The 22,468-nt window shown below is 50.1% G+C and overlaps 2 protein-coding genes across 3 annotated transcripts; one reads left to right on the top strand and one right to left on the bottom strand.

Annotated features, from left to right (window-relative positions):
- The first annotated feature begins 120 nt into the window (after window positions 1-120).
- Window positions 121-14,566, top strand: cdyl (chromodomain protein, Y-like). Of its 2 annotated transcripts, XM_036132961.1 has the most exons (8): window positions 121-429; window positions 6,755-7,439; window positions 10,658-10,908; window positions 10,974-11,146; window positions 11,212-11,422; window positions 13,789-13,932; window positions 14,008-14,202; window positions 14,236-14,566. In XM_036132961.1, exons 1-7 carry the CDS (start codon window positions 406-408, stop codon window positions 14,164-14,166), a joined length of 1,647 nt encoding a protein of 548 aa, XP_035988854.1. In that variant the 5' UTR covers window positions 121-405; the 3' UTR covers window positions 14,167-14,202; window positions 14,236-14,566. The 2 variants fall into 2 exon arrangements, with proteins under 2 accessions (XP_035988854.1, XP_012711296.2); XM_012855842.3 differs by having other exon boundaries at window positions 126-429; window positions 14,008-14,566.
- A 1,671-nt stretch (window positions 14,567-16,237) lies between these two features.
- rpp40 (ribonuclease P/MRP 40 subunit) lies at window positions 16,238-21,720 on the bottom strand. Its single transcript, XM_036132991.1, has 9 exons — window positions 21,470-21,720; window positions 20,069-20,213; window positions 19,912-19,980; window positions 19,745-19,840; window positions 19,533-19,655; window positions 18,934-19,099; window positions 18,730-18,864; window positions 18,441-18,657; window positions 16,238-17,945 (listed from the first exon to the last, which is right to left on the bottom strand). The coding sequence occupies exons 1-8, from the start codon at window positions 21,584-21,586 to the stop codon at window positions 18,459-18,461; spliced, it is 1,050 nt and encodes a 349-aa protein (XP_035988884.1). The 5' UTR covers window positions 21,587-21,720; the 3' UTR covers window positions 16,238-17,945; window positions 18,441-18,458.
- Window positions 21,721-22,468: the final 748 nt, after the last annotated feature.

Genomic DNA, 22,468 nt, shown 5'->3' with positions numbered 1-22,468 from the left:
CAGACAAAGGCTGCCTGTCTCAGAACGTCAACTGGACCTGCGCTTCTGGTCATTTCAGCACGACTGCCCAATCCTTTTCACCTCATCTGCAACAACCAAAAATACAATTAAATAATTCCTTAAACGTTAGAACCCGATTCCGGTTCCGCAGGTTCTCCGCCTCTGCCGATCAAGGGCATCAGTCCTCGTCTCCACGCTGAGCGGCTTTTATTCTGAAGGGCAGTTTGACGCGGATGCTGTTTCCGGGGAGGTGATGCTAACAGCTAACAGCCAGAAAACTTAATTCCCGTCTCTTACCGAACCCAAACAGCCACCGATTCCGCTCCGAACCGACCACGGCAGCTCGTCTCATGCCGCGGCCGCACTAGAGGCTTCCGGCTGCTGCTCGCGACGCGCCCGCTCTCCATGGCCACGGAGGAGTTATACGAGGTAGGCTAGCATGCTAGCAGCGAACTTAGTCAAGTCTGGGGCTGCCGCTGCCGGCCCGCTTGGGCTGGAAAGTTCTGCCAGAACCGGGTCCGTTAGCCTGGTCTGGGCTGGAAAGTTCTGACAGAACCGGGTCAGCTAGCCTGGTCTGGAAAGTTCTGACAGAACCGGGTCAGTTAGCCTGGTCTGGGCTGGAAAGTTCTGACAGAACCGGGTCAGTTAGCCTGGTCTGGGCTGGAAAGTTCTAACAGAACCGGGTCAGCTAGCCTGGTCTGGAAAGTTCTGACAGAACCGGGTCAGTTAGCCTGGTCTGGGCTGGAAAGTTCTGACAGAACCGGGTCAGTTAGCCTGGTCTGGAAAGTTCTGACAGAACCGGGTCAGTTGGCCTGGTCTGGGCTGGAAAGTTCTGACAGAACCGGGTCAGCTAGCCTGGTCTGGAAAGTTCTGACAGAACCGGGTCAGTTAGCCTGGTCTGGGCTGGAAAGTTCTGACAGAACCGGGTCAGCTAGCCTGGTCTGGAAAGTTCTGACAGAACCGGGTCAGTTGGCCCGCTTGGGCTGGAAAGTTCTGCCAGAACCGGGTCAATTAGCCCGGTCTGGGCTGGAAAGTTCTGACAGAACCGGGTCAGCTAGCCCGCTTGGGCTGGAAAGTTCTGACAGAACCGGGTCGGTTAGCCTGGTCTGGGCTGGAAAGTTCTGACAGAACCGGGTTAGCTAGCCCGCTTGGGCTGGAAAGTTCTGACAGAACCGGGTCAGTTAGCCCGGTCTGGGCTGGAAAGTTCTGACAGAACCGGGTCAATTAGCCCGGTCTGGGCTGGAAAGTTCTGACAGAACCGGGTCAGTTAGCCCGGTCTGGGCTGGAAAGTTCTGACAGAACCGGGTCAGCTAGCCTGGTCTGGAAAGTTCTGACAGAGCCGGGTCAGCTAGCCTGGTCTGGAAAGTTCTGACAGAACCGGGTCAGTTAGCCTGGGCTGGAAAGTAATGACAGAACCGGGTCAGCTAGCCCGCTTGGGCTGGAAAGTTCTGACAGAACCGGGTCAGCTAGCCCGCTTGGTCTGGAAAGTTCTGACAGAACCGGGTCAGTTAGCCCGCTTGGGCTGGAAAGTTCTGACAGAACCGGGTCAGCTAGCCCGCTTGGTCTGGAAAGTTCTGACAGAACCGGGTCAGTTAGCCCGGTCTGGGCTGGAAAGTTCTAACAGAACCGGGTCAGCTAGCCTGGTCTGGAAAGTTCTGACAGAACCGGGTCAGCTAGCCCGCTTGGTCTGGAAAGTTCTGACAGAACCGGGTCAGTTAGCCTGGGCTGGAAAGTAATGACAGAACCGGGTCAGCTAGCCCGCTTGGGCTGGAAAGTTCTGACAGAACCGGGTCAGCTAGCCCGCTTGGTCTGGAAAGTTCTGACAGAACCGGGTCAATTAGCCCGGTCTGGGCTGGAAAGTTCTGACAGAACCGGGTCAATTAGCCTGGTCTGGGCTGGAAAGTTCTGACAGAACCGGGTCAGTTAGCCCGGTCTGGGCTGGAAAGTTCTGACAGAACCGGGTCAATTAGCCCGGTCTGGGCTGGAAAGTTCTGACAGAACTGGGTCAGCTAGCCCGCTTGGGCTGAAAAGTTCTGACAGAACCGGGTCAGTTAGCCTGGTCTGGAAAGTTCTGACAGAACCGGGTCAGCTAGCCTGGTCTGGAAAGTTCTGACAGAACCGGGTCAGCTAGCCCGCTTGGTCTGGAAAGTTCTGATAGAACCGGGTCAGTTAGCCTGGGCTGGAAAGTAATGACAGAACCGGGTCAGCTAGCCCGCTTGGTCTGGAAAGTTCTGACAGAACCGGGTCAGTTAGCCTGGGCTGGAAAGTAATGACAGAACCGGGTCAGCTAGCCCGCTTGGGCTGGAAAGTTCTGACAGAACCGGGTCAGTTAGCCCGGTCTGGGCTGGAAAGTTCTGACAGAACCGGGTCAGTTAGCCCGGTCTGGGCTGGAAAGTTCTGACAGAACCGGGTCAATTAGCCCGGTCTGGGCTGGAAAGTTCTGACAGAACCGGGTCAATTAGCCTGGTCTGGGCTGGAAAGTTCTGACAGAACCGGGTCAGTTAGCCTGGTCTGGAAAGTTCTGACAGAACCGGGTCAGCTAGCCTGCTTTGGGCTGGAAAGTTCTGACAGAACCGGGTTAGCTAGCCCGTTTGGGCTAGAAAGTTCTGAGAGAACCAGGCCAGATAGCCCGGTTTGGGCTGGATAGTTCTGACAGAACCGGGTCAGCTAGCCCGCTTTGGGCTGGAAAGTTCTGTCAGAACCCGGTCAGCTAGCCTGTTTGGGCTGAAAAGTTCTAAGAGAACCGGGTCAGCTAGCCCGGTTTGGACTGGACAGTTCTGACAGAACCGCGTCAATTAGCCTGGTTAGCAGTAGAAGTTTTAAAGGGAACCGGGTCAGTTAGCCTGGTTAGAACTAGAAGGTTTAAAGGGAACTGGGTCAGTTAGCCTGGTTAGCAGTAGAAGGTTTAAAGGGAACCGGGTCAGTTAGCCTGGTTAGAACTAGAAGGTTTAAAGGGAACCGGGTCAGTTAGCCTGGTTAGAACTAGAAGGTTTAAAGGGAACCGGGTCAGTTAGCCTGGTTAGCAGTAGAAGGTTTAAAGGGAACCGGGTCAGTTAGCCTGGTTAGAACTAGAAGGTTTAAAGGGAACCGGGTCAGTTAGTCTGGTTAGAACTAGAAGGTTTAAAGGGAACCGGGTCAGTTAGCCTGGTTAGAACTATAAAGTTTAAAGGGAACCGGGTCAGTTAGTCTGGTTAGAACTAGAAGGTTTAAAGGGAACCGGGTCAGTTAGTCTGGTTAGAACTAGAAGGTTTAAAGGGAACCGGGTCAGTTAGTCTGGTTAGAACTAGAAGGTTTAAAGGGAACCGGGTCAGTTAGACTGGTTAGCAGTAGAAGGTTTAAAGGGAACCGGGTCAGTTAGTCTGGTTAGAACTAGAAGGTTTAAAGGGAACCGGGTCAGTTAGACTGGTTAGCAGTAGAAGGTTTAAAGGGAACCGGGTCAGTTAGCCTGGTTAGAACTAGAAGGTTTAAAGGGAACCGGGTCAGTTAGCCTGGTTAGCAGTAGAAGGTTTAAAGGGAACCGGGTCAGTTAGCCTGGTTAGAACTAGAAGGTTTAAAGGGAACCGGGTCAGTTAGTCTGGTTAGAACTAGAAGGTTTAAAGGGAACCGGGTCAGTTAGCCTGGTTAGAACTAGAAGGTTTAAAGGGAACCGGGTCAGTTAGTCTGGTTAGAACTAGAAGGTTTAAAGGGAACCGGGTCAGTTAGACTGGTTAGCAGTAGAAGGTTTAAAGGGAACCGGGTCAGTTAGCCTGGTTAGAACTAGAAGGTTTAAAGGGAACCGGGTCAGTTAGTCTGGTTAGAACTAGAAGGTTTAAAGGGAACCGGGTCAGTTAGCCTGGTTAGCAGTAGAAGGTTTAAAGGGAACCGGGTCAGTTAGCCTGGTTAGAACTAGAAGGTTTAAAGGGAACCGGGTCAGTTAGCCTGGTTAGCAGTAGAAGGTTTAAAGGGAACCGGGTCAGTTAGCCTGGTTAGAACTAGAAGGTTTAAAGGGAACCGGGTCAGTTAGTCTGGTTAGAACTAGAAGGTTTAAAGGGAACCGGGTCAGTTAGCCTGGTTAGAACTATAAAGTTTAAAGGGAACCGGGTCAGTTAGTCTGGTTAGAACTAGAAGGTTTAAAGGGAACCGGGTCAGTTAGTCTGGTTAGAACTAGAAGGTTTAAAGGGAACCGGGTCAGTTAGTCTGGTTAGAACTAGAAGGTTTAAAGGGAACCGGGTCAGTTAGACTGGTTAGCAGTAGAAGGTTTAAAGGGAACCGGGTCAGTTAGTCTGGTTAGAACTAGAAGGTTTAAAGGGAACCGGGTCAGTTAGACTGGTTAGCAGTAGAAGGTTTAAAGGGAACCGGGTCAGTTAGCCCGGTCTGGGCTGGAAAGTTCTAACAGAACCGGGTCAGCTAGCCTGGTCTGGAAAGTTCTGACAGAACCGGGTCAGCTAGCCCGCTTGGTCTGGAAAGTTCTGACAGAACCGGGTCAGTTAGCCCGGTCTGGGCTGGAAAGTTCTGACAGAACCGGGTCAATTAGCCCGGTCTGGGCTGGAAAGTTCTGACAGAACCGGGTCAATTAGCCTGGTCTGGGCTGGAAAGTTCTGACAGAACCGGGTCAGTTAGCCTGGTCTGGAAAGTTCTGACAGAACCGGGTCAGCTAGCCTGCTTTGGGCTGGAAAGTTCTGACAGAACCGGGTTAGCTAGCCCGTTTGGGCTAGAAAGTTCTGAGAGAACCAGGCCAGATAGCCCGGTTTGGGCTGGATAGTTCTGACAGAACCGGGTCAGCTAGCCCGCTTTGGGCTGGAAAGTTCTGTCAGAACCCGGTCAGCTAGCCTGTTTGGGCTGAAAAGTTCTAAGAGAACCGGGTCAGCTAGCCCGGTTTGGACTGGACAGTTCTGACAGAACCGCGTCAATTAGCCTGGTTAGCAGTAGAAGTTTTAAAGGGAACCGGGTCAGTTAGCCTGGTTAGAACTAGAAGGTTTAAAGGGAACCGGGTCAGTTAGCCTGGTTAGCAGTAGAAGGTTTAAAGGGAACCGGGTCAGTTAGCCTGGTTAGAACTAGAAGGTTTAAAGGGAACCGGGTCAGTTAGCCTGGTTAGAACTAGAAGGTTTAAAGGGAACCGGGTCAGTTAGCCTGGTTAGCAGTAGAAGGTTTAAAGGGAACCGGGTCAGTTAGCCTGGTTAGAACTAGAAGGTTTAAAGGGAACCGGGTCAGTTAGTCTGGTTAGAACTAGAAGGTTTAAAGGGAACCGGGTCAGTTAGCCTGGTTAGAACTATAAAGTTTAAAGGGAACCGGGTCAGTTAGTCTGGTTAGAACTAGAAGGTTTAAAGGGAACCGGGTCAGTTAGTCTGGTTAGAACTAGAAGGTTTAAAGGGAACCGGGTCAGTTAGTCTGGTTAGAACTAGAAGGTTTAAAGGGAACCGGGTCAGTTAGCCTGGTTAGCAGTAGAAGGTTTAAAGGGAACCGGGTCAGTTAGTCTGGTTAGAACTAGAAGGTTTAAAGGGAACCGGGTCAGTTAGACTGGTTAGCAGTAGAAGGTTTAAAGGGAACCGGGTCAGTTAGCCTGGTTAGAACTAGAAGGTTTAAAGGGAACCGGGTCAGTTAGCCTGGTTAGCAGTAGAAGGTTTAAAGGGAACCGGGTCAGTTAGCCTGGTTAGAACTAGAAGGTTTAAAGGGAACCGGGTCAGTTAGTCTGGTTAGAACTAGAAGGTTTAAAGGGAACCGGGTCAGTTAGCCTGGTTAGAACTAGAAGGTTTAAAGGGAACCGGGTCAGTTAGTCTGGTTAGAACTAGAAGGTTTAAAGGGAACCGGGTCAGTTAGACTGGTTAGCAGTAGAAGGTTTAAAGGGAACCGGGTCAGTTAGCCTGGTTAGAACTAGAAGGTTTAAAGGGAACCGGGTCAGTTAGTCTGGTTAGAACTAGAAGGTTTAAAGGGAACCGGGTCAGTTAGCCTGGTTAGCAGTAGAAGGTTTAAAGGGAACCGGGTCAGTTAGCCTGGTTAGAACTAGAAGGTTTAAAGGGAACCGGGTCAGTTAGCCTGGTTAGCAGTAGAAGGTTTAAAGGGAACCGGGTCAGTTAGCCTGGTTAGAACTAGAAGGTTTAAAGGGAACCGGGTCAGTTAGTCTGGTTAGAACTAGAAGGTTTAAAGGGAACCGGGTCAGTTAGCCTGGTTAGAACTATAAAGTTTAAAGGGAACCGGGTCAGTTAGTCTGGTTAGAACTAGAAGGTTTAAAGGGAACCGGGTCAGTTAGTCTGGTTAGAACTAGAAGGTTTAAAGGGAACCGGGTCAGTTAGTCTGGTTAGAACTAGAAGGTTTAAAGGGAACCGGGTCAGTTAGACTGGTTAGCAGTAGAAGGTTTAAAGGGAACCGGGTCAGTTAGTCTGGTTAGAACTAGAAGGTTTAAAGGGAACCGGGTCAGTTAGACTGGTTAGCAGTAGAAGGTTTAAAGGGAACCGGGTCAGTTAGACTGGTTAGAACTAGAAGGTTTAAAGGGAACCGGGTCAGTTAGCCTGGTTAGCAGTAGAAGGTTTAAAGGGAACCGGGTCAGTTAGCCTGGTTAGCAGTAGAAGGTTTAAAGGGAACCGGGTCAGTTAGCCTGGTTAGCAGTAGAAGGTTTAAAGGGAACCGGGTCAGTTAGCCTGGTTAGCAGTAGAAGGTTTAAAGGAAACCGGGTCAGTTAGCCTGGTTAGCAGTAGAAGGTTTAAAGGGAACCGGGTACCGGTACTTGTTTTAGCTCAATCACTGGATGTGATGATGACGATGGTTTTATGTCCCTAAGGTGGAGCGGATCATCGATAAACGGAAGAACAGGAAGGGGAAGGTGGAGTACCTGGTCAGGTGGAGAGGCTACGGCTCGGAGGGCGACACCTGGGAGCCTGAGGGCCACCTGTCCACCTGCATGTCTTATGTGCACGAGTTCAACCGACAGCACGCCGCGCAGCAGCGGGACATCACCTTGTTGCGCTCCACCCGCAGCCCCCACTATAGCTCCACCCACAGGCCCCACTGCAGGCCGCAGTCCACCGCCGCACCTGGAGACCCGGCACCGGTCCAGCTCGGCTCACCTCACCTGCCCTGCCCAGCGACTGTGGGGCCTCATCGGGCTCCCCCCGCAGACGGCGCCCACCCCGCTCTGATGGCGGCGCCTCAGGCTGGCTCCGCCCGCCGTAGCGTGGATCTTTCTAAGAGCGGCATCAAGATTCTGGTTCCCAAGAGTCCCATGAACTCCCGGCCGAACTCGGAGGACTCTCCCATTGAAGCCGCTCAGAGCCTGGAGGCCGGCGCTCAGGAGGCTCACCTGGTTCCACCTGAGGTCGCTCTGCTGGAGAAACCCGCCGGCGTGCAGCTGGGCCCCGGCCAGGAGAGGGCCCGCATGGGGACCCGCCCCCGCAGCCAGAACCCGCTGCCCCCGCTGCCCAGGGACCCCGTCACCCCCGCTGCCGTGCGCTCTCTCTGTGGCTCAGGTCAGTCCGCCTGCAGCCGCCGGTTCCACTCCAGCTTCCTACCGCGTCCATGGCCCCTGGGCAAGGCACTTTCCCCATGGGGCCCACTGCTCTGCGCCTCAGTGCATGTCTGTAGATGAACTGGGCGACCGTGGCTGCAGAGACGTGTTGTTTACTAAGATACACGGTTCTGGTTCTGGTGGACCGCTTCACGGTCTGATCCAGTTCAGCTTAGGGTTAGAACTAATTTAGCCTGAAACATTTTAACATCTTTACAGCCATATTAGTCCATTCAGTTATCAAACAGTGCCGTCATTAGGTTTCTAAGTAAAGCCAGCAGAACCAGAACCAGCCTCGACCCACTGAGGGTCAGAGAAGACGGAGCAGAGACACAGAGAGAAGTTCTGACCCAGGAGTACTTTCTATGTTAGAGAACGTCTTGTTCCTGTCCACTCCCCACGTCTACGGCTAGAGACGTTAGCATTAAAAACTTCCAGACAACTTTAACTCTTCCATCGGTGGTAAAGTTAGCACTGATGTGTTCATCCCTCTGTTAATCACAGGAGGGCGGGACATAAACATCATAAATAACTGTGTTTATTAATGCAGCGTAAAGAACGAAGTGTAACTAAGCCCAAAATCCACGCTGGGCCTGAAGCTTTTACAAACATTAATGTTTTACATTTTTACCTGAACGTTAGCTCTGCACTCTCAAACCGTCTCAGTACTGCCCTCTTAGGTCAGTCATGGCTACTGCAGCTGGGTTTCCCATTGGTTGCAGCGGTACCTGTGTTGGGGGGGTGCTGCACCTCACATGAAGGTGTGAGGTGAAACACCAGATGCTGCCCTGGTCGCTGCGTCTCAGCAGCTCACTTCCTGAACGCCGTAGCCAGTCCTGCTAAACCCCGCTGTCAGAACCTCTTCTTTAAGCAGACCTGTTAGTGTGCCTCAGCCACCAGAAAATGCTGAGCAGCATAAACTTTAGCTCACACATCCTAAAAGCTAATCAGCACTGCTACAATTGATGTTTTAAACACAACTATAGAAGCCTGAGGGCCACTGTTCTTCCTCCTGAAGAGGCGTGGAGACTCCCAGCTGATCCACACAGCGAGTCCTAAAGGGCTGTGGTGAGAACGCACTGAATGGCTTCGTCTGCAGGAATCCCTCTGACCCTCCTGGCCTGCTCAGGCCCAGAATCCAGCGTTGTAATATTCTACACATAATAAACTAAAACAAACTAAATGCATCAGCACCAGCCTGCTCAGGCCCAGAATCCAGCAATGCAATATTCTACACATAATAAACTAAATAAACTAAATGCATCAGCACCAGCCTGCTTAGGCCCAGAATCCAGAGTTGTAATATTCTACACATAATAAACTAAAACAAACTAAATGCATCAGCACCAGCCTGCTTAGGCCCAGAATCCAGAGTTGTAATATTCTACACATAATAAACTAAATAAACTAAATGCATCATCACCAGCCTGCTCAGGCCCAGAATCCAGCAATGCAATATTCTACACATAATAAACTAAATAAACTAAATGCATCAGCACCAGCCTGCTTAGGCCCAGAATCCAGAGTTGTAATATTCTACACATAATAAACTAAAACAAACTAAATGCATCAGCACCAGCCTGCTTAGGCCCAGAATCCAGAGTTGTAATATTCTACACATAATAAACTAAATAAACTAAATGCATCAGCACCAGCCTGCTCAGGCCCAGAATCCAGAGTTGTAATATTCTACACATAATAAACTAAATAAACTAAATGCATCAGCACCAGCCTGCTTAGGCCCAGAATCCAGCGTTGTAATATTCTACACATAATAAACTAAAACAAACTAAATGCATCAGCACCAGCCTGCTTAGGCCCAGAATCCAGAGTTGTAATATTCTACACATAATAAACTAAATAAACTAAATGCATCAGCACCAGCCTGCTCAGGCCCAGAATCCAGCAATGTAATATTCTACACATAATAAACTAAATAAACTAAATGCATCATCACCAGCCTGCTCAGGCCCAGAATCCAGCAATGCAATATTCTACACATAATAAACTAAATAAACTAAATGCATCAGCACCAGCCTGCTTAGGCCCAGAATCCAGAGTTGTAATATTCTACACATAATAAACTAAAATAAACTAAATGCATCATCACCAGCCTGCTTAGGCCCAGAATCCAGAGTTGTAATATTCTACACATAATAAACTAAATAAACTAAATGCATCAGCACCAGCCTGCTTAGGCCCAGAATCCAGCGTTGTAATATTCTACACATAATAAACTAAATAAACTAAATGCATCAGCACCAGCCTGCTCAGGCCCAGAATCCAGCAATGCAATATTCTACACATAATAAACTAAATAAACTAAATGCATCAGCACCAGCCTGCTTAGGCCCAGAATCCAGAGTTGTAATATTCTACACATAATAAACTAAATAAACTAAATGCATCAGCACCAGCCTGCTTAGGCCCAGAATCCAGCGTTGTAATATTCTACACACGATAAACTAAAATAAACTAAATAAACTAAATGCATCAGCACCAGCTTGCTTAGGTCCAGAATCCAGTGATGTAATATTCTACACATAATAAACTAAAATAAACTAAATGCATCATCACCAGCCTGCTCAGGCCCAGAATCCAGTGATGTAATATTCTACACATAATAAACTAAAATAAACTAAATGCATCATCACCAGCCTGCTTAGGCCCAGAATCCAGAGTTGTAATATTCTACACATAATAAACTAAAATAAACTAAACTAAATGCATCAGCACCAGCCCGCTCAGGCCCAGAATCCAGAGTTGTAATAAACTAAAATAAACTAAACAAACTAAATGCATCAGCACCAGCCTGCTTAGGCCCAGAATCCAGTGATGTAATATTCTACACATAATAAACTAAAATAAACTAAATAAACTAAATGCATCAGCACCAGCCTGCTTAGGCCCAGCTGCAGGTGGAAAGACTCCTGCTAGTCTGTCCTGACGGTGTCTTCTGCCACAGCCAAAGCCATTTAACAGCCTACAGCTCCCTCTGCTGGTGTCTCGGGTCGGTACGTTGCATCTGCATTTCCACAGCGTTGTAATCTGTCTGCACAGAAACAAAACCAACTAAAATAAACCTGATTGGCTGACAGGAATGATGAAACTCAGATCTGCAGACCAGAGTCTGTCTTTAGGACGTGTCCCTAAGGGAGAATGTCCCTCTGTCTTCTCCAGGGAGCTCGGCGCTGATGGAGGCCGTGTCATTGGGGGGGATGTCGGCTGTTCATAGCGTTACCGGGGCGACCGGCGTGATGGGAAAGCGGCGCCAAGAGGATCGCTCCACGTTCGATAAGCGACTGAGGTGCAGCGTTCGTCAGACAGAGAGCGCCTATCGGTACCGCGACATCGTGGTGAAGAAGCAGGATGGCTTCACCTACATCCTGCTGTCCACCAAGAGCTCTGAGAACAACGCGCTCAACCCAGAGGTGAGGCCACAGTCCTCAGGTGTTCAGCCGCCGTGTGGGGTTCCTCACTCTCTGCCGTCCTCCAGGTGATGAAGGAGATCCAGAGTGCCTTGGCAACCGCAGCGTCCGACGACAGCAAGCTGGTGCTGCTCGGGGCCGTCGGCAGCGCCTTCTGCTGCGGCCTGGACTTCCTGTATTTCATCAGAAGACTGGCGGACGACAGGAAGAAGGAGAGCATCAAGATGGCTGAAACCATCAGGTAACCTGGAGACACGCCGTGTCCGTTGTGTTGGGGACAGCCGCTCACCTTCTTGTCCTCCTCAGGACTTTCGTCAACACCTTCATCCAGTTCAAAAAGCCCATTGTGGCGGCGGTGAACGGCCCGGCGCTGGGCCTCGGCGCCGCCCTCCTGCCTCTCTGTGATGTGGTGTGGGCCAATGAGAAGGCCTGGTTCCAGACTCCATACATGCTGTGTGGGCAGACGCCTGACGGCTGCTCCTCCTTCACCTTCCCCCGCATCATGGGGCTGGCCTCGGTGAGTCCTCGCCATCCCTACTGGCTGCTTCCTGCTCGCACCGACCTATCATAACTCACCTCCTCTTCTCCTGACTTCCATTGACCCGCCCCTACTCATCTCGTTACCCAGAGTGCATCTGTTTCTACCTGTATGTTAGACCCAATCCCAACCAAGTTGTTTAGGGAGGTATTCCCTCTGATCAGTGGCACTATTTTAGACATGATTAATCTATCCTTGGTAAATGGATATGTACCACAGGTTTTTAAAGTAGCTGTTATTAAACCTTTACTTAAGAAACCTTCTCTTGATCAAGATGAGTTAGTAAATTACAGACCTATATCTAATCTTCTTTTCTTATCTAAAATTCTTGAGAAAGTAGTTGCTAATCAACTTTGTGAACATTTACAAAGTAATGACCTACTTGAGGAGTTTCAGTCAGGCTTCAGAGCTCATCATAGCACTGAAACAGCTCTGGTGAAGGTCACTAATGATATTCTCATGGCCTCAGATAATGGACTTGTGTCTATACTTGTCCTGTTAGATCTCAGTGCTGCATTTGATACAGTTGATCATAATATTCTCCTACAAAGACTTGAACATACTGTAGGGATTAAGGGGAAAGCATTAGGCTGGTTTAAATCTTATCTGTCAGACAGATTCCAGTTTGTTCATGTTAATAATAAATCTTCCTCAAACTCTAGGGTCACTTGTGGAGTACCACAGGGTTCAGTCCTTGGACCAATTCTATTTACTATATATATGCTTCCGATTGGCAAAATTATCAGACAGCATGGGATTAATTTCCACTGTTATGCTGATGACACTCAGCTATATTTATCCATAAATCCTGATGAATCCAATCAATTACTTCGACTGCAGTCATGTCTTGATGACATCAAAAGCTGGATGACTTTAAATTTCCTGCATTTAAATTCTGACAAGACAGAAGATGTAATCTTTGGACCAGAGTCCTCAAAAAATAAAGTTATTAATCAATCACCTAATCTGGATGGCATTAACTTGGCCTCTGGTAATAAAGTTAAAAATCTTGGTGTTATTTTTGACCAAGACATGTCATTTAAATCCCATATTAAACAGGTTTCCAGAATTTCCTTTTTTCACCTCAGGAATATCGCCAAAATTAGAAACATTCTGTCCAGGAGTGATGCTGAAAAACTGGTCCATGCATTTGTTACTTCAAGGCTGGACTATTGTAATTCTTTACTATCAGGAAGTCCACAAAATGCAGTTCAAAGCTTTCTGTGTCTCTGCTCTGTCTTCTCTAACATAGAAAGTACTCCTGGGTCAATGTGAGCTTCTGAGCTTTCTGTGTCTCTGCTCTGTCTTCTCTACCATAGAAAGTACTCCTGGGTCAATGTGAGCTTCTGTGCTTTCTGTGTCTCTGCTCTGTCTTCTCTGACATAGAAAGTAGTCCTGGGTCAATGTGAGCTTCTGAGCTTTCTGTGTCTCTGCTCTGTCTTCTCTGACATAGAAAGTACTCCTGGGTCAATGTGAGCTTCTGTGCTTTCTGTGTCTCTGCTCTGTGTTCTCTACCATAGAAAGTAGTCCTGGGTCAATGTGAGCTTCTGAGCTTTCTGTGTCTCTGCTCTGTCTTCTCTGACATAGAAAGTACTCCTGGGTCAATGTGAGCTTCTGTGCTTTCTGTGTCTCTGCTCTGTGTTCTCTACCATAGAAAGTACTCCTGGGTCAATGTGAGCTTCTGTGCTTTCTGTGTCTCTGCTCTGTCTTCTCTACCATAGAAAGTACTCCTGGGTCAATGTGAGCTTCTGTGCTTTCTGTGTCTCTGCTCTGTCTTCTCTACCATAGAAAGTACTCCTGGGTCAATGTGAGCTTCTGTGCTTTCTGTGTCTCTGCTCTGTCTTCTCTACCATAGAAAGTACTCCTGGGTCAATGTGAGCTTCTGTGCTTTCTGTGTCTCTGCTCTGTCTCCTCTAACATAGAAAGTACTCCTGGGTCAATGTGAGCTTCTGAGCTTTCTGTGTCTCTGCTCTGTCTTCTCTAAGCCCCAGTGGGTGGAGGCAGATGAGCGTTCACACTGAGCCTGGTTCTGGTTCTGCTGGAGGTTCTCCTCCCTGTTAAAGGGGAGTTTTCCTCTCCACTGTCGCTTCATGCATGCTCAGTATGAGGGATTGCTGCAAAGCCATCAACAATGCAGACGACTGTCCACTGTGGCTCTACGCTCTTTCAGGAGGAGTGAATGCTGCTTGGAGAGACTTGATGCAACCTGCTGGGTTTCCTTAGAGAGGAAACTTTCTCACCAACCTGGAGGATCTGATGGAAGCTGACTTTGGAAAGAACCTTGATGATGATGGGATGTTAATTGGTATTATATAAATTGAACTGAACTGATTTTGTCCTTCCAGGCCAACGAGCTGCTCTTGGGCGGCAGGAAGCTAACGGCTCAGGAGGCGTGTTCTAAAGGTTTGGTGTCGCAGGTTCTCTGGCCGGGAACCTTCACGCAGGAGGTGATGCTGCGGGTCAAAGAACTGGTGGCAGTCGATTCTCAGGTCTGTCTTTTTCTCAGCACACCTCAGTAGGTTCCACTCACAGTTAACTTGGTTGGTTCCGGTTCTTTCTGGCAGGTTCTACAAGAGTCCAAAGCCCTGATGAGAAGCACCAGCCGAAGTGCTCTGGAGCAAGCCAATGAGCGCGAGTGTGAAGCCCTGAAGAGGGTATGGGGGTCGCTGCAGGGGACTGACTCCATCCTGCAGTACCTGCAGAAAAGGACTGAGCTGTGCTAGAACCCAGACCTGAAGCTGGACTCGTTCTGCTAGAACCCAGACCTGAAGCTGGACTCGTTCTGCTAGAACCCAGACCTGAAGCTGGACTCGTTCTGCTTCCTCCGGTTCAGCACAACGCAGGAAGTTCTGGCCCAGCGGCCCGGTTCTGGGCTCACCGTATCAGACGGCACACCAACACACCTGCTGGGTTCCACGCAGTCCTCCCCTGGTTCCCCGCGGTTCCTGTTCTCAGCCACAATGACAGTAAACCAGCTCAGGTTCTGGACTACTTTGGGTCAGTGGTTCTGAGGTCTGCAGCCCCCCCCCCCAGGTCTGGATCCACATACAGGGGATGCTGGTGAGCATCCGTGATGAATTCTGGGTAAATGGGGCGTGGGTCACATTAAACGGTGTCACATGACTCGGGCTGTGGGTGTTTTGTTCCTGCCGGGTTTGAAGCTTCTGGGTCAGAACCTCCCAGATAGCGGAGCTTTGGACACCTGAGTGTCTTTATTAGACTCCATGCTGTCATTTATTACCATAATAAAATATTAATCTGCTCACCACGAGCGTTTCAGCACGGCTCGTTGTGACTGGGCCGGTACCGACCAGGTCATCAGTTACCAGGACGACCCAAGAGGTTCTGGACAGACGGTTTGTTCACCAGGGCGACGCACTTCCACAGAGAGATAAATTAAACCAATCAATCTGCATTAAATGTTACGTTGAGTACGTCTCCTCCTGTGTCCCGCCTCTTTAGGCGATTTCAGGTTAAATATTAATTAATCTCTCATAGACGTTCTCCTTAAGAACGTTTATTTCAGTACGCAGGCTCTGCAATGTGTTCTCTAATGCCTCCAGGAGGGTTTGCACTAACGCATTTACGTCACACAGGACGTAGATCTGCATTACTGTCAGGTGGGAGGAGAAGAATGTCCGAGTAGGAATAAAGTTTGATATAAAAAAAGTGTGAGATGTACTGGAGCATTTAAAACCACGCCTACAGCAGCAATAGAGGTAGAAATAGGAGAAATGTCGTTAGATTTAAGAAGAACTAAACTACAAATAAATTATTGGCTGAATTTAAAAGGTAATAACTCAGATCATCCAACTTGGGAACTTTTAAATCCATGTTGGAAAAAAGAAAAGAAAGAAATGAGGAGTTTTGGATGGACAATTGAAAATAAAATAAAAGAATTTAAAATGAATAATTTAGAAATTACTCAAACAACACCAATATCAATTATACCTGCTTGGATTTAACAGAAGTGACAGTAGATATGACAATAATGGAAAAGAAACAAGATAAATCTTACATTGTAGATAGTTATTCAGTACAGTTACATTTAAACAATTATTATCAATATATTCAAAATTATACAGATGCATCAAAAATAACTGAAAAAATAGGAATAGCATTTGTAGTACCAGAATTCAATATAAGAATGGGAAAATTAATTAGAGACGGATTATCAGTATACACAGGAGAAATGTTGGCAATAGCTTTACAATGGGTAGAAGACTTAAAACCATTAAAAACAGTCATTTGTTCAGATTCAAGCTCTGCATTATTAAATTTAAAATATAATAAATCAGATAGTAGGATGGACATTTTATTAGAAATATTTCATACATTATTCAGAATACAAAACATGGGTTTAATAGTTATATTTGTTATAACTAATATTTGTTCCAGCGCATATTGGGGTAGAAGGAAATGAGAGGGCAGATAAATTAGCAAAGAGGGCGATTCAAAATCCTATAAATTTTATCATTAAACAAGTAAATCTGAGGGAAAGAGTATGATTAAAGAAAAACTTTTGGAAAAATGGCAAAAAGGTGGGATGAAGAAAAAACAGGTAGATGGTTTTTATAAAATTCAAAAAACAGTAAGAGGAAAAAGAAATGGAAGACGAAATAGAAAAGAGGAGAGGATAATAAGATTAAGATTTGACTTTACATTAAAATGTGTGAAATGTTAATTATAAGTCACAAAGCGCTGACGGTAAATTAGATGGGTCACTGCAACTATTGCCCCCCCGACACCTTTGGCAGGAGCCGCCACTGGTTCTGGTTCTGGTTCTGGTTCTGGGGGGGGGGGGGGGGGGGGCAGTGACAGGAACCCATGAGGCCGAGCGGTTTGGTTTGTTTCTTTATTGACTCTAAACTCAGACGGACCAGAACCAGGTCGCCATCAAGCTCTAGAATTATTTCCATATAAAGCCAGTTCTGCAGCACAGAACCATCCAGACGTTCCTACTGCTGCTGTGGTTCTAGTAGAGAACACTGAATGTAAACACGCTGACGTCTTTGACTGAGAACCGTAGAACCCGCCTGACAGAACCGTAGAACCCGCCTGACTGAGAACCATAGAACCCGCCCGACTGAGAACCGTAGAACCCGCCCGCCTGAGAACCGTAGAACCCGCCTGACTGAGAACCATAGAACCCGCCTGAGAACCGTAGAACCCGCCTTCATTAAGGAAAGTGGTCAATAAGATCCTAACAGGCACCAAGGCGAGCCGCTGCTGAGCGCTGAGAACGAGGGAACCAGGGTTCTGGAACAGGCCCAGCAGGGAACCAGGGTTCTGGAACACGGCCAGCAGGGAACCAGGGTTCTGGAACAGGGCCAGCAGGGAACCAGGGTTCTGGAACAGGCCCAGCAGGGAACCAAGGTTCTGGAACAGGGCCAGCAGGGAACCAGGGTTCTGGAAAAGGCCCAGCAGGGAACCAGGGTTCCAGCCTAACCCACTGCTGGGTCAGAGCTGTGTGAGGAATAAAATGATGCATAAACAGAATTACGCTGAGCCGGTTCTGCTGCGGTCCAGAGAACATCTCTGATCCCACAGAAGGAGGCAGGATGAAGAAGCTGATGGTTTAGAACCAGACATTCAGTGGGTGGAAATGTTTGGAGCTGAGGAGAAGGAGGATAGTAGCAGTCAGCTATCACTGCAGCTAATGCAGGTTAGACACTAAAGGTCAAAGGTCACGGCCCCACCGAGGATCATCTGGTAGAAATTAAAGAACTCATGAGGAAAGGCTGTCTGCAGCTGGTGTGAACATGGTGAAGCCGCTACGCTCCATGATTTCCCCTCCGCTGCTTGAAGCACGCAGAGGTTCTGCTTTACGCTGATGCAGCTGCTGGTTCATCCTGTCATAAACATTTAATAAATAAAAGTGGGACAATGCATAAATGAAGAGTGTAGAGGGTTCCTTCAGAGGGAACAGAAGGAACCCACAGCCTGCAGTGAAGACGTTCTGAACACAGACTAGACATTCCATCAGAGATGGAAGAAACGTTTGCCTTACATCAAGAACCAGAACCAGAACCAGAACCTCCTTCCTGTTTTAGTTATTTAGTAAAATCTGATTATGAATGTTTGCCTTTATGTAAATGTGCATAAAAAGGAGGGAAACTTAAGTGTGGAACTCTTAATCTAGCTGCACTGTTCTGCCTTGCAGACGCTACTTTCATCTTGGTGTTCTGGTCCAACCCAGACCGGTACCAGGAGCGTGGTTCTGACCCGGATGTGCAGGGTGAAGGAACTGAAACCAGACGTCGTCACAAAGCTTTCTTTAATCGTATTTATGTCCATTCAGACCAGGAACAGGAGAACCGGTTCTGTTCAGTGACCCGAGCCCACAGAACCAGCTGGTGAATTCTGGTCGGTCCAGAACTCCAGAACCTTTAGGTCCGCGGAACAAGAACAACTTTATTCAAGCAGGAACACGGTGTGACGGTCCCCTCAGAGAACCAGAGAACCCACATGTGGTTCCGCGGCTGCAGGTTCTGGTCCTGGCCTCAGACTGCGGGCCGTCATGGCGGGCGGCCGTCACGGCGGGCCGTCATGGCGGGCCGTCATGGCGGGCAGCCGTCCTGGCGGGCAGCCGTCCTGCGGCCGTCACGGCGGGCGGCCGTCACGGCGGGCAGCCGTCATGGCGGCCGTCATGGCGGGCCGTCATGGCGGGCAGCCGTCATGGCGGGCAGCCGTCATGGCGGGCCGTCATGGCGGGCAGCCGTCATGGCGGGCGGCCGTCATGGCGGGCCGTCATGGCGGGCCGTCACGGCGGGCGGCCGTCACGGCGGGCAGCCGTCATGGCGGCCGTCATGGCGGGCCGTCATGGCGGGCGGCCGTCACGGCGGGCAGCCGTCATGGCGGCCGTCATGGCGGGCCGTCATGGCGGGCGGCCGTCATGGCGGGCAGCCGTCATGGCGGGCCGTCATGGCGGGCGGCCGTCATGGCGGGCAGCCGTCACGGCGGGCAGCCGTCATGGCGGGCAGCCGTCACGGCGGGCCGTCATGGCGGGCGGCCGTCATGGCGGGCAGCCGTCCTGCGGCCCCGTGGCCAGGTGCAGCCGGTAGGTGTGGTCGTGGAACATCAGCAGGTTGTAGAAGTTCTCTCCTCCGGTCAGGACGCCGTGCTCCTCGTCCCCCCAGGACACGGGACCGTCAGCGAAGCCGTGGACCGTCACAGAGGCCCAGGACGCCGTCTGCTCCTGCTGCAGGTGACACCTGGAGGACAGGTGAGTCACTGGGTCACCGCTGCTCAGGTAAAGGTGTGTGTGTGTGTGAGCTGCTGCTGACCTGAGCTGCTCCACCAGCCGCTGCACGTCCTGCGGCAGCAGCAGGCCGCTCACGGACGCGCTCAGCGCCGCCGCCAGGGTCGTCGTCGGTTCTGGACAGGTGAGCGTAGACAGGAAGCTGCTGGACGAGTTCTGGCTGAAACCACAGAAGAAGAATGAGCCCTGCTCTCCACACTCCAGGACGCGGCGCCGGCGCCGGGCTCACCAGCTGACGTCGGCGTCCGCGGCTCCCAGCCACTCCAGCAGGCTGTGAGGGTCACATGACCGCAGGTCGGGGCAGACCAGGTCGCTCAGGCGGCGGCTGCACACCTCAGGGCGGCGCTCCGACCAATCGTAGCGCGAGAGGAGGGCCTTCAGAGCGGCCCCGCCCCCTGGAGGACAGAGAGGAAAGGACTGGGATGGAACCAGAGCTGCTGGTGCTCACCTGCATCACCTGCACAGCCACTCACCTGCGTCACCTGCACAGCCACTCACCTGCGTCACCTGCACAGCCACTCACCTGCACAGCCACTCACCTGCACAGCCACTCACCTGTACAGCCACACCACTCACCTGCATCACCTGCACAGCCACTCACCTGCACAGCCACACCACTCACCTGCATCACCTGCACAGCCACTCACCTGCACAGCCACTCACCTGCATCACCTGCACAGCCACTCATCTGCATCACCTGCACAGCCACACCACTCACCTGCATCACCTGCACAGCCACTCATCTGCATCACCTGCACAGCCACACCACTCACCTGCATCACCTGCACAGCCACACCACTCACCTGCATCACCTGCACAGCCACTCACCTGGATGGTGCGAGATCAGGAAGTCTGTCTGCAGTTTGAGGTGTGAGCTCAGGGCTCTGAGGAGCCGGCGGTAGCCCGGGCTCCCAGGAGCCATGCTGCGCTCCTTCAGGTCCACAGGTACCACTGCACAGGTACATACAGGTGTTACACTCTCAGGTAGGCACAGAGACCCACACAGACCAACGACCTGGTTCTGGAGACAGAACTGGTACCAAATCTGCTGCAGGTTCTGTGGTTGAACCTGGACGGTCTCCCTTCAAAGCCCAACATCTCGTAGCTGTCTTTGTCCAGAGAGAGAACCAGACGTCCTGCAGACACACACACAGGTGTTCTCTATACAGGTAAACAGGAAGTGACGTCACCTGAACCCGCGTCTTACCGTTTGGCATCAGAGCGACACAATTATCCTCGTCGATCCGAGTTCCAAAGGACAGGCCGTACACGCTGCCTAAAAGCACAGAGACAGGTGTTTATGGGAGAGTACAGGTGCGTCTCAGGTGTATCCAGGTGAGTACAGATGTGTGGAGCGGCGTTACCCTGGTACACGGCGTTCTGCAGGAAGTCCTTGTCCAGTAGCTCATATATGGGCAACTTCTTGACCAGGTAGAACCTGCTGAAGCTGTTCAGTGTGGACTCCAGGTGGGAGGGGGCGGAGCCACACTCAGGCAGCAGCAGCGACACCTGCACAGGTGAAACATGTCAGCAGAGTGTGTTCCTGTTCTGGTGGGCTGGCTGGGTTTATGGACCGCCTCATCCCAGTCACCGTGGTAACGGCTCATCCCAGTCACCGTGGTAACACACGGGGCTCGTCTTATTATGGGATGCGCTGGCTAAGCTAGGCTGCCTGATACTTAAAGCTTTGGCAGAACCACAGCAGCTGGTCTTCAGCGGATCAGCAGCCGTGGTTCTGGGTCCGGTCCAAAGGTCCGGTGTCGGCACACACCGGTCTGCATGGGAGGAACCAGAACCGGGCTGCAGCCTGAAACCTTCACCTCACGTTGGCGGGTAGCGGTACGCAGATGACCCAGAGATGACGGAAAGGTTGACTGGAATGGTTCTGGTCAGAAAGGTTCTGATGAGCAGAACCAGCGGGTTCTACAGAACACCCTCTGCTTCATTCTGGATCTGAACCACAATGACGGTCAGTAAACACGCTGACATCCGGCTGTGTCTTGGTTCGGTTCTGCAGACCCCAATGGACCACCGACCGGAGGGAGCGCCAGGTCCAGTTTTAAGGTGTGAAAATCAACCAGAACCAACCAGAACCGACCTCGTCTGAGCCCGATAGGAAACAGTAAAAATGTGCCGGTCACCTTTCAGTACCAACACGGCTCCGACCCGTCAAGGGATGGACCCACGACAGCCTGGAGGTGTGCCGTGGTCTCCGGATCTCTCCGGGTCCAGTTCTGTTTTCCAGCACACCCAGAGACGGGATGAAGGTTCTGAGGAGTTGCTGGGTTCCCCAAACCGGGCCCGACCCGTTTTGCCACCTCCCACATCCACCAGGCACCCGGACCGCTCTGCAGACACAGCCAGCCACCTGAGATGGTCCGGTTCTGGTCTGGTTCTGCTAAAGAACCTGCCTGATCCCAGTCTGGTATGCTGAACAACTGCTGGTACCACGACGCAGAGAAAGAGCCGAGCTGGCCGGTGTCGACCCAGTTCTGTCCAAAATGGCCTGCAGGTTGAATTCTGGGAGCGGTCCAGATTCCAGACCCGGCTCAGCATCACCACAAGATCCACCAGAACCTGCTGGGATGCAGACTGACCCAGTTAAGAACAGGAAGCGGAGGTTTACTGTTTAAACGACGTTCAGAGATGATCTGGATTCTGGGATGGCATGGACCTCAGGTAGCAGAACCGAGCTGGCGTTTACTCTTAGTTGGTTCCGATCCAAACAGCCGCAGCACGTGTTTGCAGGCGCATGCGCGTCTTACCTTGTAGTTGAAGCGCAGCTGTTCCACCTGAAAACTGAGGCGGTTCTTCTCGTCCAGGAAACTGGACCGCTCACACACCAGCAGGTTCCGGGGGGTTCGGCTCAGGTCCGCACACATCTTTACTAAGCGGGTCCTACTGGGTTCTGTTCAGGAGGAAGAAAGCTCCGTTTCTTCTGGGTTTGTTGTGAGTGAGACAGCGCCCTCTGCTGCCCGGAGTGGCGACGTGTGACTGAGGTCAGGCCAACTGGGTTTTTGTAGGACACGCATACACCACGAATTACGGTAGCAAAGCTGGCTTGGACCTTTCAAAATAAAAGCAATGTGTTTAACTGGTCAGTTATTGTCCCCCTCTGTTCTAAAAAATATGTCTTATGTCCTTCTGTTAACATGGATGTATGATAATAATTTTAATGTTTTATTTTAGTCACTGTTTCACTCTTGTTATTTCAGAATGTCCATTTATTTTAAGTTTCTGTGGTTATTAAACCAAAACTGTGTTTCCAGTGAATACTTTCACTAGGATGACAACAGAACATCTCCAGATGCTGCTCACCAAAGGTCATCGAGATCTGATGTGGAATTTCTAAATTAAAATCTCTCCATTTGGTCACTTTTATCTAAGTTGCTGTCAATGTTGCTAAAAACTCTGTTTCCAGTCTCTGGTTTCGGCTCAGGGTGATAGCAGAATAACCCAGACGCTGCTCGCCAAGGTCACCTAAACTAAAATTAGATATATTGACAGCAACTTAGATAAAGTGACCAAGATTGTAAGAGACTTTCATTCTGAAATGTAGCATCTATCTGGAGGTGTTCTGTTGTCATCCTACAGTGAAAGTATTCACTGAAAACACAGTTTCGGTTTAACAACCACAGAAACTTAAAATAAATGGATATTCTGAAATAACCATCATCCAATCAACAAGGTGAAAAACGGTGACTAAAATAAAACATTAAAATCATTGTCATACATCCGTGTTCACAGAAGGACGTAAGAAATGT

This window comes from Fundulus heteroclitus, unplaced genomic scaffold (assembly GCF_011125445.2).
Source record: "Fundulus heteroclitus isolate FHET01 unplaced genomic scaffold, MU-UCD_Fhet_4.1 scaffold_56, whole genome shotgun sequence".
Taxonomy (NCBI): domain Eukaryota; kingdom Metazoa; phylum Chordata; class Actinopteri; order Cyprinodontiformes; family Fundulidae; genus Fundulus; species Fundulus heteroclitus.
The sequence above is the reverse complement of the archived record's forward strand: the minus strand, read 5'-3'. Positions and strand labels throughout refer to the sequence as shown.